The sequence below is a fragment of the Cervus canadensis genome, chromosome 13 (genome assembly GCF_019320065.1).
Source record: "Cervus canadensis isolate Bull #8, Minnesota chromosome 13, ASM1932006v1, whole genome shotgun sequence".
Taxonomy (NCBI): domain Eukaryota; kingdom Metazoa; phylum Chordata; class Mammalia; order Artiodactyla; family Cervidae; genus Cervus; species Cervus canadensis.
The window spans coordinates 72345770-72361361 of NC_057398.1; the positions used below are offsets into that span (position 1 = coordinate 72345770).

The following is a 15592-nucleotide window of genomic DNA, read 5'->3' on the forward strand; positions in this document are numbered from 1 at the left end:
GCCCTTCACCCACTGGGGACATGGAAAACTCCCAGGCCTGAGCAGGAGCCCCTCCAAGGTAGGGGATGAGCAACACAAGCAATTTTCATCTCTGTCCCAATGGGGAGCACAAGGGCAAGCAAATGCCTATGCTGCAGCCTCGGCTGATGTTAATCCCTGACCTTTTGACCGCCAACAGGCAGATCGGTTGCCTCAGGTTTCAGAAGTGAAATCCTCCCGAGTCTTCACTTTCTCCAGCTCAGCGCCGCTCCCTTTCCAATCCCCGTGGCTTGGCTCATTACCCGCACCTCCAGTACTGCCCGGCCCGCACCTTCCAGCCCATTACGCACTTCCCCCAAACGTCCTCTTACCCTCCCTGAAGCTGAAAATGAACTGATGATCCCTGGGAGATGCTCTGAAGCCAGCCAGGGAGCCAGCTGCTCCATGTTTACCAAACAGGACAGAGAGTGCTAAGAACAAAAGGAAGCACGGGGCACTAAGGACTCGGCTTGGCGGCCCCCAGCGCAGCTCCCTGTCGGCCCACGACACGCCCACACATACCTGCTGCAACAGGGCTGCTCATTTACCCGAGGACAAAACTAAACCATACTGTCTACCTCAAATTGCCCCATCGGCAGTACTGGGAACACTCTGTCTTGCCTGTTAAAAAGCAAAACTATCACCACCTTAATCTGAATAGTAGACACTTCACGCTGATTAATTTCAGACACAATATATTATAACACGTGCTGTGCTTAGTCACTGAGTCATGTCCAACTCTTTTTGACCCCACGGACTGTAGCTCCTCTGTCCATGGGGACTCTCCAGGCAAGAATACTGCAGTGGGTTGCCATACCCTCCTCCAGGGGATCTTCCCAACCCAGGGATCAAACCCAGGTCTCCCACATTGCAGGTGGATTTTTTACCATCTGAGCCACCAGCGAAGCCCATGAATACTGGACTGGGTAACCTATCACCTCTCCAGGGGAACTTCCTGACCCAGGAATCAAATTGGGGTCGCCTGCATTACAGGTGGATTCTTTACCAGCTGAGCTACCAGGGAAGCCCATATTATAACATATCCCTTGACAAAGTTTGGAAAGCTGTTTCAAAGCTGAAATTCTCTTCTGCCTTCTGTACGCAAGGTTGAACTCACTTTCTCAATCTTAGACTTCTTTTCTTTCACAAACACACTTAGAGGAAATGAGTGTGTGAAAACTTCCCTCCTGTAGACAGAAAACCTGCGGCCCAGAAAAGGGAAGAGCTTGGCCCACAGTCCTGCAGTAGAAAGTCAAGGTCAGGGCCCTGACCAGACTCCCAGTTTCACGACCGTCCAATTAGTCCCAGTCACTAGCTCTTGGCAGCACCTGACAGAGGGAACCAAGCGGCCAGCACAACCCTGATCTCTAATCTAAACTGAAGGGTAGTCTAGAAGACCCACAGTCCCTAGCTCTCTCAGGACCAAGGTCATCTTCCACTTTTTGTTCTCAACAAAATATTTTGAATATATACTGCCCTATGTGATTCATTAGTAATACCTTCTCTGTGTTCATCAGAAGTCATAAAACTGCCAATTATGTCCTGCCGTTTTACTGATAAGCCTAATATATCCAAGTTCTGCAGCCAAACACTAAGAAAGTTAATGTTTTAGTTAACCAGTGCAGCTATAGTTTAATGCCCAATTTCTATCAAGTACTTTGGAATATTAAAAACTGCTAACAACACAGAGCTTTTGAGGAATGCTGATGAGTGTTTCAAAGTGTCTGCCTTTCCTCTGAGTGTTTCTACAGGAAAGCTGCTGGCACAAACATGCAAGGGTGCTTCTTACACTGTTGTTGGTGATGGTGGAAAACTGGAAACAATGGGAATGTCCATCAGCGAGAGGCAATATTCACACAAGGCTGACTGAAGAATGAAGTAAATTTGAACTTGTCAACACATAAAAAATGTCCAGAATATAGTTTTTAAAAGGAGCAGGGGAGAGATGGCGGCAGAACAAAAAATGTACACTGTGAACCTATTTTCACTAACAGGATACACCAGAATAAGATTTTAGAAAGAATCAAACTTAACAGGGACAGGAGAAATGGTGAGAAACTTCTTGCTTTTCACTTTCTTTCTGTGTTGTAATTAGGGGAAGATTCCATATGAGAAGCTGTCTGTTCCAGACCTGCTCAAAATATCAAAAAATAAAAGAAACAAAGAAAGAAAACCAGGTGGACCTCCCCGTCTACCCCTAATTCGTGCTTTCACTGAGCTCTGAAACCAGCTGTCTCAGCACCTTAAGGGCACCTCAGCCAGCACCACCCCCCTTCTCCCCCATCCCGGGAGCAGCTGAAATTTCAGTAATGCTCTTTTGGAGGCTTTGGCTCTCTAAGGACATTCTACAGCCCTCCAGTTCAGGCACTTCCCAGAGTCGAAGTCAGCCAACAAACAGGTGTAATTAGCAGTAATGGGATAATGTACGAGCTATTAATAAAGCGACTCCTGTGTATGAACACTCAGCAGTCTGGGAAGCCTGTTGCAAGATACAGACAAGTAACCGAGAAAAGGGAAATAAACACATACTCTCACAACTGTATTTCTCCTTGGACTGTGGCTTTCAAAATCTGAGTCCAAACACAAAAGGAGAACAAAGTGGAGTAAATGAATGGCAGCAGCTTCAGGAGAACCCAGATGCCTCTGACGGGGAAGACAGGGGTAGAACTTGGAAAGGAGAGATCAAGAACTAGAGTCTAGAGGATGGAAAGATACCTGGGATTATTGTTTCCTTGACTAATCAAAAGACCTCAAGGCAAAAAAACTACAAAAAAGTGAGGAAGGCAGGTAGGAGAGTCCTTTGGAGAAAAGGCAGAGCTAGAAGGGCTGGCGCTGGGCACTGGGCAGGGCCCGTGACCCCCAGTTATCAACTCCCCACCCCCAACCACCACCTGTTCTCCGCTCTTTCTGGACTCAAGTGTCCCAGCAACATGAGGGCACCTCTCTTTAAGATATGCATTCCATACCCCCAAATCTGGGCTACCATATTGTCAAACGAGAGGAGAAAACACTTGTTACTGAAAATATCATTCTTTACAGGGCTCTTTTAAATAGTGAGATTCCAGCACAGCATTTACTGCATAATTCAATCTATATATAATGCTTCAGGAACAGACACAACATGCAAATTGTCACCGGTGAAAAATAACACATTTTAGCCATATGCCTAACATTCTTCTAAGTGCTCTCCTATATATACGCATTCAATTCTCATATCACTCAGATAGCTATTATTGGTATCCCCATTTTATCAAAAAGTAAACTGAGGCATGGGGCAGACAAGCAACTTAGTTAAAAGCAGCTAGCTAGGAAGTAGTAACAAGAAGATTTGGACTCAGGCAGTCTGACTCCAGAGGCTACACCCAAACGTTGTGATACAGTAGGTATCTTCCACAAGGTTCTTGCCCTCGGTACCTGGCTTCCTGCCCTGGCAGAGAAAGAAGACCCTAATCATACAGGTGCACCGACCCCAGGATCACACCCAAACAAGCCGCCTCTGCTGCAGCCAAACCCCAACAAGCCTCATCAGTGATAGGTGAAAAAAGATGATCATCATTAATCATGAGACTGACAAGGGCGTGACATCAAGGTTGAGACTCTGGGGAAAGTTTGGAACATGAGATGATCCCAAGTCTCATGCTGGTTGACTATTTCCACCTGCTGATAAATATAACCACTGAAGTGAGCAGGACTGCCTGGTAGGGTTCCAAGGGAACTTGGAAGCAGGGACAGAGTGAGCTTTCCTTGAGTTTCCCCAAAACATCTGGGGACCAACTGCTCAGGAACTTTTGACCTGGGTGATATAGTCTTGCAGCCTGAAGGATGCTTAGGCATGCAGATCACGGGGACAGGAAACACCACTTCATCTCTCTGCAAACCCACCTGTTGTCTCTGTCTAAAATATGAGCATGGAAATGCTCCTGTGAAACCCATCCCCAGAGGAAAATAGTTTGCAAAATATAAAGACTAAACTTGTGAGGCAGTAAAGTGCCCCAGACATGGCAAAAAGTGAAATGTCATGGTCAATTTCCCTTAGGCCTATAGAAATGAGCAGCTGGTTCCTACCTGCAATTTCTGCTGTGAGCAGCACCCTCACAAAACTTAGCCCAAGAGATTAAGGGAAACTCTTAACAGTATCAGCCCCAAGGAATTCCTGCACCCTACCACTCTGCCTTACTCACTGCGTGTACAATACTTACTCAAACTTTCGGCATCAATTGACTGGGCAAATACTCCCAGGATGGAGGAGATAAAGATTCAGTTAAAGAAAGCAGGAAGAAAATGCTGGGCTACACCAGCAGTCTAGCCAAGGACAGACATTTCACTGAGTCTACTTGTTTCAGAAAGGAAATTCCCCTGCTATACTTTGTTTTAAATTCTCATGTCAAAGAATTATTTCTCACTCCCACTCAGCAGCAAAATCTAGAATTACAACAATATTCCCAAAATAAAATCATGGGACAGAGCAGCCCCTCCTCTTTCCCAACACTCACAACATTTCTTCTCTGACAATCGGAGATTTGCTTTGGTTTCATAGCTATTGTTGTTCTGTTCTGAGGAAGAGGCAGGATTCCCAGACATGGCAACTCTTCAGGAGATGTCTGGAAGGAACAAAAGGAATGTAAAGAAGGGAAGGAAGAAAAGAACCCTCAGAACACTCAAAAGAGGACCACTGAGGTACAAGTGAAAGAACCCTGGATCAAGTGTCAAAGCCAGCCCTCCTTCTCCCAGTTAATAGCTACATGCCCTAGGATAAGTCATGAATATCTCCAGCCCTGTTTCCTTATCTATGAACAGTTGCACCAGATCCTTGCATTTATAATGCTGACTTAGGAGTTTACATTCACATAAATTATCTCCTTCAATCCTTCCAAGAATCATGTAATAAAACAGATTTTGCTACCATTGCTACTTCTCCCCATTTTAGACCGAAAAACTGAGGTTAATCAAATTAAATGGCTTATCCAAGTCCCTTCCTAACCTCAGATTCCAGGTTAAAAATCTGGGGAGAGTAGTGGCATCAGGTGAGGGTGGGGTGGATTGTGAATAGATCAAGTTCATTAACATAAAGCAACTGCAGTCCAATGGTAGGATTCAGTTCGGGGGGGCGGGGGAGAAGGAGAGAATTGGGAACATCTCAAACATGTCCCCTAAAGGAAAAACCGCAGCTGGACCCGGGACAGCCCCCGGACGTCACCACTTTCCCTTATGGTGTTCTTTCTCTCAACCCCCGGTCCGCACCCCCTCCCCATACATCTCCTGGGAATCAGTCGAATCACCGGGTAACTAGATGTGGTAAATAACTTTCCCAAGGTCACTTGCAGCATAAGGGGTAAGTCCTGACTCTTAACTGGAGTGGGAGAACCCCGAGTCCACTCCGCAATCCCAGACAAGGGACTCGTGAGAAAGACCCCCAGTGCTGCAGGGACCCTGCAGTTCTTTCACTGACCACGCACATCCTCTGAACTCACCCACCAGCTGCGGCTCTGGGTCCCTAAACGTACACCCTCCAGGTAATGCCTGGGGTGGGGGCGGGGGGAACCCGGACTTGCCCGAAACAGCGAGGCTTCATCTTCCCGCACCTCATCAAGGTCCAGGCAGCCACCCTCCTGTCGCCTGCCAAGCCCCTTCAAGGTGCTGCACAGCCTCCGTCCACCCAAAGACCCCTCCCGCCTGCGGCCCCAGTACCTACCCTTTGAGGCTTAACAGGCGTGAGCCGACTCTGGGGCCGGGGTCCGGGGCACCAGCAGCCGGCGGGTCACGTGCCCGGCCCGGCCCCGCCCACCAAGCCTGGTCCCGCCCACCCCGGCCTCAACCCTCACCTGGAGAGGTTCCTCGGCCAATCGAGCGCCCGCGGGCTCCGGGGGGCGGGGCTCGCAGTCGCTCGCTAGGTCAGGAGGAGGGACCTGTGAAGGTGAACTAGCGCGAGCTCGCGAGTCTCCCGGCGCCGTGGAGGTTGGCTACACCGTTGCTTGGCAACTAGCACGGCTGGGGGCGGGGTTAATAAAAAGCCGGACTATTTTTTCCGTACTATCGCGAGAGTGAACTAGTGGACGTCTTGAGGGGGTGTGGCTTTTTGCTGACTGGAAAAAAAATGCTGTGAAGATTAACGCTGTTCTTCCTGAATCCCGGCGGGATCTCGTTAAATCCAAGCACTGGAGCATACGCTTTAGAAGGTGCTTTGCTTCAGGTCACAGAGAGTCGGACTCGACTGAGCGATTAACACGTGCTAAAGTAAACCACCAAAGGACTTAAGCGGATCCCATTTTAGGATGTTTGCATAGTCCCTTCGGTCAAACACTGTAAACTAAGAAAATCAACTACTCTCCTCGCCGAACCAGGGTCTTCCCTGAACCCGTGCTCTACTCCAGCGGACTTACCATCTTATTTACTCTACCGTTTACCACCCACGCTGTACCGGTTGTTATGATCATCTTGAAGAACCAAAGAGGAAAATTGCTCCAGGAGAAAATTGGGTCCTGAAAGGTTTGAAAAGATGCTTTGTTTCCATATAATTTATTCAGAGGCAGAAACTTTCACAGTGTTAGTGAGTTTGCACATTTCAAGTGCACGGTTGCCCCCAGGGCCCATTCGATGCTTGACTGTAGTTATAAATCCCCTCTACGCAGTGTAGGCTTTGCCGCTCTGCGTCCAGGATGGAAAAAGAACAATACGTACGTATTTCTTGGAAGAGAGGTCAATTCAGAGATGTTTTTATTCCTCTTTCACCTGGGGATTAAATTCATCCTTCAAAACACCTCAAATAGTATCTCCTCTGAAACTTTTTACAACTCCCAGCTGTCCCTTCTGTGCCTATACAGCTCTGTTTCATCCATTCAGCAAGTATTTACTGAGCACTTATTTGCGAGGCACCGTCCTTTGTTCTCGGGATATAGGTTTGGAAAAGGTCACATAATCTAGCATTATCACGTTGCTATGAAATTCCGTGGTTATGTGTCCTTTACACCCCACCCTCTCTCCTGATTACGTGAGTACTTTGCTATTTTGAAGGCAGGAATGGAGTCCTTTTGGTATGTGTGTGTCTAGGGCCTGAACCGGAATCTGAATGACACACGTTGGTCTTCATTCCTCCTCCTTATACCGCCACCACCTCCTGAAGGTAGCAATTGCCCTCTGCCCAGATGCTGACCTCATACTGCGCTTTCTGATGTGGCCAATGGACGTTTTCAAGTTACAGTCTCTTGGTGGTGGAAAAGCCCCTTAACCTCAATGAGTCAATGTTTGCTGCAGCCGAGTCTATAGTCACGAGTACTTATTTGTCTTTAACTGGTTATTTGACTCACAGGCCATTCTTGGCATTCGTCTGCATTCCGAACTATGATTCTTGTTTCTCCCGGCGTAGTTTGGAAGCCCCAATTTAATAATTTCCGAACTAAATGCAAGGTTACATTCCAACGGCTTCGATTCAGGAACTCCTTCCCCCGCCCTCTTCCCTTGAGCATATATGCTTCCGACGCGGAGGGTACCTCACTAGCCCTACAGGTGGCAAGACCAGTCGTACTTTGGGAATACGGATAAACCTTCATCCTCTGCCTCCTGACGAGGAAGTGGCAGGAGTTAGTTGTCTCTTTAAGAGCGTGCTAGAACAGAAGCCGAAGAGTATCGCGAGAACCGTACAACCAACGACTTCTCGCGATGTTTACACCGGCAAAGGGTGGCCATTTTGGAGTCCACCCGGCGGCTGGTTGCCCCGGCGGCGTCTGCCAGCCTGCTGCCGGGACCAAAGCTGGCCCCACCGGTGTCTGCCCTGTGGGCGGCCGCACCAACGCGATGTGGCGGCTCCGCTGCAAGGCCAAGGAGGGCACCCATGTTTTGCAGGGGTTGTCCAGCCGGACCCGGGTGCGGGAACTCCAGGGCCAGATTGCCGCCATCACCGGGATCTCCCCCGGCTGTCAGCGAATCCTCGTCGGATACCCGCCCGAGTGCCTGGATCTCAGTAACGGGGATACCATACTGGGGGATTTGCCCATCCAGTCAGGTACGGGAATCGAGGCTGGGCCAGGCAAGGTCCTGGGAGGACCTAGAGGGGCAGAAAGAACGGACGCTGTCAGGGCCAGGTCTCTAGGGGTCGGCTTGGGGGACGAGAATAGGAGAAATTAAAGAACCGAGAATTCTGACGGAGGCCAGGACTAGTGTCCAGCAACTCCCTGACTTCACATATAGTTTGAAAGAGACAGGGAGGGCCTGATCTCTATGAGAAGCTCAAAAACCGTGGAGTCCTCTTTCCTGGCTGCTTTCTGGTCTGCCTTGAAAACATCTCATTCATTTTGTTTCCCTCTGCGTCCACAGAAGTATTTTTAAAATGCGATGTTTTCTCTGTCCTGATTGTTCTTTTTCCCTGTATCAGTGAAAGAAGACAGTATGTCTGAAGAATGTAAGATACTTTTTTTTTTCTTTCCTGGTTCATTTTTACAATCGCCTTCATTGGTACTTTCTCTGACAGTTGTACTCATTTTAGAGTTTGCTTTGACACATCCACTGAAGGCGCTTTCAAGTTCTAGACGAAAGCAGTTATTTCTGTCCAATATTAAAACTTGAACAGCAATATTGGTATTTAAAAGCTTTCCTCTGTAGCCTCAAGGATCCTGTAAACACTTGAACAGGGTAGATATGATATTTCAGATCGAGAGCACCCCCTAGTGGCCGAGTCCTTCGTAAACACCTTTTGGAAGTGCTTTTAAACTGCAGAGAGAGCAAGGATAAGAAAATTTTGTTCTTGAAATGTATCTTTTTAGGTAAGTATAAAAGTGTATAACTCAGGCCTCTTTACTAAATGAGGTACAATGTCTTTCTCTTTGTTCCGTTTTCATCTTTATGAAGATTCAGGGAACAAGAACTATTGCTGATCACATGTTTGCAAAGTTGTATTCTCTCTAGTAACCCCAGTTTATACTTTAACTCCCCCTGTTTGTAATTTACAGACTTGGTTAGTGAACACCCAGTTTTCGCTTTCATGCATTGGAGAAGGAAATGGCAACCCACTCCAGTGTTCTTGCCTGGAGAATCCCAGGGACGGGGGAGCCTGGTGGGCTGCTGTCTATGGGGTCACACAGAGTCAGACACGACTGAAGCGACTTAGCAGTAGCAGTAGCAGTTTCATCTATACTTTCTCTGCAGTTCTAAATTTGCTTTGTTTTTGACAGGTGACATGCTGATCGTTGAAGAAGACCAAAGTAGGCCCAAAACGTCACCTACATTTACAAAATATGGTGCTCCTAGTTACGTCAGGGAAACTTTGCCTGTACTTACCAGGATGGCGGTCCCAGCAGACAACTCTTGTCTCTTTACCAGTGTGTACTATGTTGTTGAAGGAGGAGTCTTGAATCCAGCTTGTGCCCCTGAGATGAGACGCCTCATAGCACAAATTGTAGGAAGTGATCCAGACTTCTATAGTGAGGCAATACTGGGAAAAACAAATGAAGAGTACTGTGACTGGATCAAAAGGGATGATACTTGGGGCGGAGCCATTGAGATATCCATTTTGTCTAAATTTTACCAATGTGAAATATGTGTAGTGGATACACAGACTGTACGAATTGACCGTTTTGGGGAAGATGCAGGATATACCAAAAGGGTCCTTCTCATTTACGATGGCATCCACTATGATCCACTTCAGCGTGTCTTCCCTGACCCAGACACCCCTCCTCTGACTATTTTCTCCTCTTATGATGATATTGTTCTTGTGCAAGCACTGGAATTAGCAGATGAAGCTAGAAAGAAGAGACAGTTTACTGATGTAAACCGCTTCACCCTGAGATGCATGGTATGTCAGAAGGGATTAACTGGACAAGCAGAAGCAAGGGACCATGCCAAGGAGACAGGCCATACCAACTTCGGAGAAGTGTGATCCATGCATGATGAGGATTGAAGCCTACTACCTCACAGATCCAGAAGGCTCTGGGTTTTCCAATAAGCTATTTGTTACCCTTAAGAACAAAAGAACACAATGCTTGAACCATCCTTTTAACCTTAAACCACTAAGACACTGAATTCCTTGTTAAGATTAAAATTAGTGTGCAAGTTTACAGATGTGTGTCTACAGCGGTGATACAGCCCTCCTCCTGCTTGGGTGACAGCATAGGTAGTCCTTGCTACCTACTGACACTGACCTGAAGATTGAGTTTTAGTATTATAAACTAGCACCCAGCAGCATTAACTTGTAGAAGAAAACAACTTCCTATTTAGGGTAATGCGGAAGGCTTCAGGTGAGGCCACTGGACATAAACCACAGTGTCTCCAGTAATTGGGTCTTTTTAGAAACTCTGAGTGGATTAATAGTTTCTATGTTATGAATTGATTCCTCAAATGAAGATACTCAGAATTGTTAAAACTGATTTCATATCGCAATTTGGTAGACTTTATAAATGTGTACTTCACCAGTTGTTATAAGTAGATAACATGCAATTTTTACAGAGATGAGTCTACTCCTTGAGAATATTACCTAAAATCAAGAACTTATATGCTCAGTTAAGAATTTCTAGTATATAAAAGAGAATGTACAAGGGAAGAGGTGCCTGAGCAGCTTACTGAAGCTTTAAAAGACCATGGGCCTCATGTTTTAATGCAACTCATTTATTCATCTGTCAAGTTGGATAAAACGTTAAAATTAAGCAGGATTTTTTTTTTTAATTGAACTTCCTTGAAACTTGAGTGCTCAATTTTTGCCTTTTTAACTAAAGATTTGTTTGGAGGGATTTAATTTCCTCAGCTTTTTGTTAAGAGCATTTCCTCCAAGTCCTAAAATAACTTTTCATCTAAAATAATAACAGCATGCTTTCATTTGGTTTTTGAGAGATCTTTTGCTTACCTAAACAGTATTTGTTTTCATGCTAGCTGTGTCAAACCACTCTTAAATGATTTCATGTTTCTGAAAATTAATACTTTGTTTATTCACCATCTTTTACGTTGACTTTTGCAGAGTTTTAAAGTAACTGGGATAATAACATTGAATGAATTTGTTTCACTTACAAAATATGCCAGTTTTTAAATCTTTGCCTTATTCAGCCTTCTCAGAATTCTGCTTCTTACTAGTATTAGATCTGTAGCCATTTGCTTGGTGGGCTAATCCACGAGGCATACCCTCTAAAACTTAGCTTCACTATGAGATCTTCCAGATAAGTGTTCTACCTCTTAATTCTTCTGAAGATCAGGGATGCTAAATTATAATTTGTTATGCATTATCTTACATAATGTAAAGAGGCTTAATGTTGTGAAGTTTTGTTATCTTGGTCTCGTTTTTTATTATCTTACTTAGAAAACCAATGGTATGGGAATTCCCTGGCAGTCCAGTGGTAAGAACTCTACCCTTTCATTGCCAAGGGCACAGTTCACTCCCTTGTTGGGGAGCTAAGTCCCACAAGCTTCATGGAGTGACCAAAAAAAAAAACAACCTAATGGTATACCTTAAAGCACTTATATCTTTTTTAGCATGTCTTCTTGGCAAATGTTTCAGAATTGAGATTTCCTCTTAGGGCTTTCGCTTGGTAGAAGTGATCGTATAAAATTAAGGAGTATGTAAACAATTTAGGAGAAAAGTATCTTTAAGGAGCAAATCACAAAATATACTTTAAATCGTTATATGACATTTCTTGAGTATGTTTTGTGTGAATAGGACTTTTAGGATAATAACAATAAGTTATTATCATCAGTTTAACTCAAAAGTGTTTAATTTTCTATTTTACTGAGCCTTAAAATAGCGCTTATGAGCTTGTGAAATTTGATGTTTGGCAGTCATAATGTGTACAAATGAATATGATTGAAAATCTCTTTGTACCTGTATGTCATCTGGTCTAAAAGGATTTTGTATCTCTTAATTCCCCCAGACAAATTTAAAGCTGTAAGTTAAGAGTATACCACTGGGTAACACCAATCCAGTTGAGCTTTATGCATTATTATTCATAAACCTTGCCTTCCTTTCCTAAGTATTTCAAGGGCCAAACTTGATACTTGCTTACTGGAATTTTAGAGAAGTTTATTCATCCAACAAATATTTATTGAGTAATTTATTATATACCAGGCGTATATTGATGTTTCCAAACATAAATTTTGTTGCTTTAAAATTGAGTATACTTTTATCTACATTTGATTTTAATTTTAACAAGGGAGGGATATAGAACTGGATATTTTATAAAATTAAGCTTATTTTAAATGTTTTTGTTTGCATATTTAAGCTTATGCTTTTATAACAAGTGTCAACTATTTATTTAGGGGATCTTATTCTATTTTATTATACCTGTTAACTAGTTTGTGCATTCCTCAGTTGGACACTGAAAGGTCACTCTCAGTAATGACTTATTTAATCAGCTGCTGAAATTCAGCAATAGGACTTTTTTAAGTAATGTTCTGATCATGGGATATTCAAGATGAAGCACTGTTTGCAGAACATTTTAATTTAATTGTGGAGGATTAAAAACCTAAACTTGTACTTACTCAGAATTCAAGCTGGTAAGCCTCACAGAAGCTATAAGATTTTTTAAATTGCACTTGTACTCTGAATGGAGAAGGGAATGGCAACCCATTTCAGTATTCTTGCCTAGAGAATCCCATGGAAAGGGGAGCCTGGCAGGCTCCCATGGGGTCGCAGAGTCGGACATGACTGAGCGCCTAACACTATACACTTGAAGTTAGTTAATGTACGTAAATTCTAGTCTTGAGAAATTTAACACATTGCACCAAGATGAAAAGAAACTTTTTCTTACATTTGCACTTGAGCAGAGCGAAACCTTTCTTCCTATTCATTCAGGTTTTGACTGCCTTGCAAGAATTTTTTTTATTAAAATGAGGTTAGATGAACCAAGGTTGTGCTTTCCTGTCCCCTACTCCTCCTTTCCTGACTCTTCTTTCCCTTACTCTTCTTTGGATTTAAAGATTAGATGTAGGGCTATGAATGCACTTCTGGATAGAGTGATTTCAGAAATTAAAATTAATGTCCCGGGAATTTGTGATGTGATAGCCATGTGAAGACATCAATGTGGTACAGCTACTGTTAGTAGTTCATGGCTGCTTTCTTGTTTCTCATGAATGGATCATGGGCACAGTCAAGTGATAGCCTTGCAAGTTTGGGGGCTGGTCAGCTTGACCCTGTTGGCAAAAACAAATATTGACATACCACTTGATTATTCCATGAAGTTCAAGTCCCAGTGAAATCTTAATCAGGAATGAATTAATATATTTATACATTCCTGTAAATGCCCGTGCCTAATTTGCATGTTAAGCTTACTCTTTCTATCTTGTATAGGCATTAAAACAGGAAAGTTGTAAGTTCCCTTCTAGCTGAACATACTTTTCTATGTCTTTGGTGAAAAAAATTGAATGGGGAATATACAAGATTAGCAGCACAGTGATTTTTTTTTTTTTCTTTTATGTGTCAGGTGGCCTTTCATATATTAGGATTTTCATGTTTTTTCATGTATTGAGAACACAAATCTGTTGTTATTGCAGCACTTTAAAAATATGAAAAGTTTACGTGTTAGCCCTCTCTGACGATCTTGTCAGACATTAAAATATAGTTCTTGAGCTGCCAACAATCAGCTCTTCTTAATTAAAAGTTACCATCAGTGAATAGTGTATCCAGTGGTACAACATTCTGGTAATTCTCTAATAGTAAAACTCCGTTTCAGTAACTATTAGGAGCATGCTCTGTGCCCTAGCATTCAAAATGTTACTTATTTCTATAATGTGATTGTTCTTTATTCATTGTACAATGCAGTATTCAAATTTGTCCTTGTAGCTCAAAGATGACTACTGCAACTTTTGAAAATGTTAGATTTTTTTTTTTTTTTTGGAAAATGTTAGATTCTTAAAACCCTTCATTTGTTTCTAAGCAGACTTATGATTTTGAGCTGATTTTTGAGTCAGAGGCCTTAAAAGTCATATATAAGCAACATCATTAAGTCTAAAGTGAAACACTTGGTTTGAATAAGCTAGTTTATTAACTAAGGATGTTTTCTTACTAGGAGTTATGATATTTAGCATTTAGCACATTTCACCCAGCTTAAAAAGATTATAAAACTTCCCTGATTGTAGGAAAAATTTCTTTAATTTTCCATCTCCAAAACTTAGCTTGCGTTTTGTTTACAGTGCTTTGAATATTTGAAAAAATCACATTGATACTGAATTGTGGAGTGCTGGTTTAAGTCTTGGTTGGTAGAATTTAGAGGAGATTAATAACCCTCCCATGCTGCTTTAGAATAAAGGAAGAAAGGGGCAGGAAGATAAAGTGCCACATAAACAGAAGAGCTGCTCAAATGAATGCATTCCTACTCTTGAATTATGCTTTTCAGAAAATGTTTCAGGCAATGCCTTTGTGTCATCTTAACCCGTTCACGTTTCTTGGCATAGACTATAGCAAGGCCATAACAGAAAGAAAGGCTTGTCAGTAAAGCATTGAAACATGACTATAAGCATTTTGCTATGATGCCTTTTTATACTTGTTTTTTAAAATGCACACCTACATCTAAAGAGTTTGGAGATAGTGAAATTATGATTTAGTTACATTGTGGGCAAACAGGTTAACCTAGGAGAGGTTTACAGTTTCCTCTCAGATTCCATGAGCCTGCCTGGAATAGGAGACGTAGTTAGCTGTTGCCCATAAGTTACTTAAAGGACCAGGGCTCTTGATCTTGTCTGTTTTCCAGTTTACCTCGGTGCCATTTATCACATAAACTGTTTACAGGAAATATAATTTCCCTAGCAAAAAGTAACATTTTTCCTTTAAAAGAGTATTAAGTTTAAAGAATAAATATAATTTGTCGAATAGAGAATGGCAGTAGTCCTATATTTCCTGTATTAATGCAACAGGTTGAAATTCCTGAAGCAATGAGGAACCTACAAAACTGTCAAACTTAGAGCTTTAAAATATGACTTGAAAAGTAATAGAGAAGGACAAATAGAACAAAGTTCTGTTTCTCTTGGCATAAAATATTTTTTTCTTAATGAAGATGGACAGTGCTTCCTTGGTTTAAAAACATTTTGTCCATTTGCCAGCATTTTTTCAAGTTAATGCACTATTGCTACTACCTGAGAGATGCCTAATTTTGTTTTATGTAACTTACGCGATTTTACCATTGTCATTAAGATGCATTGATTTTATTTGTGAGGTGTATGATTTTAAATACCTAAATGCTGTATGAAATGACTTGTTTTGAAGAAATAAATGAAGTGAAAATATTGTTGTCTGAGCATGTTTGGGGGAGGAAAGAGGGCTAGTGAACAGCTGCTACACTCAAGTTATGTATTTATCATCACTGCTTTGACTTCCTGTACCAATGTCTGCCAAATCTCTTTCTGTGGGTGGAGTCTTAATAAATCAGCTCCTCAAAGTTGTAATTTAATGTCTGTTGCTGACAAATTGTCCAAGAGGAAAGGCTGAATGTTCCCTTTCATTTATAATAGACTGAGGTCTCTGTGAACTTAGATCTGTGTGGAAACTGCAGCATCTCTTGGGGAGAACTTATTTAATCTTTGATAATGTCAACAGGTAAACATTTACTTGAAATAGAACTGGCCAGAGTTTCATCTCTCTAAATTGGACTGTGTATCCTTTGCATTTTTA

General features: G+C 42.8%; 2 protein-coding genes across 10 annotated transcripts in view; one reads left to right on the top strand and one right to left on the bottom strand.

The window, feature by feature from the left end:
* PFKFB2 (6-phosphofructo-2-kinase/fructose-2,6-biphosphatase 2) overlaps window positions 1–6512 on the bottom strand; it is a 27291-nt gene extending 20779 nt beyond the window's left edge. For 4 of the 8 annotated variants that reach the window (XR_006272527.1, XM_043484919.1, XM_043484916.1 and 1 more), the window contains exons 1-2: window positions 5711–5800; window positions 4512–4619 (exon numbers count right to left, since the gene is read on the bottom strand). Coding sequence is in view for 6 of the 8 variants with exons in the window: in XM_043484919.1 (XP_043340854.1) it covers window positions 4512–4599 (88 nt within the window). In the remaining 2 variants the exon portion in view is untranslated. Of the gene's footprint in view, window positions 1–4511; window positions 4620–5570; window positions 5677–5710; window positions 5801–5840; window positions 6109–6398 lie in introns of those variants that run through there. The other 4 variants (XM_043484915.1, XM_043484913.1, XM_043484914.1 and 1 more) reach the window with 4 other exon arrangements.
* Window positions 6151–15207, top strand: YOD1 (YOD1 deubiquitinase). 2 transcript variants are annotated; one of them, XM_043484921.1, is made up of 3 exons: window positions 6151–6565; window positions 7858–8017; window positions 9183–15207. In XM_043484921.1, the coding sequence occupies exons 1-3, from the start codon at window positions 6515–6517 to the stop codon at window positions 9884–9886; spliced, it is 915 nt and encodes a 304-aa protein (XP_043340856.1). In that variant the 5' UTR covers window positions 6151–6514; the 3' UTR covers window positions 9887–15207. The 2 variants fall into 2 exon arrangements, with proteins under 2 accessions (XP_043340856.1, XP_043340855.1); XM_043484920.1 differs by lacking the exon at window positions 6151–6565 and having other exon boundaries at window positions 7577–8017.
* Window positions 15208–15592: the final 385 nt, after the last annotated feature.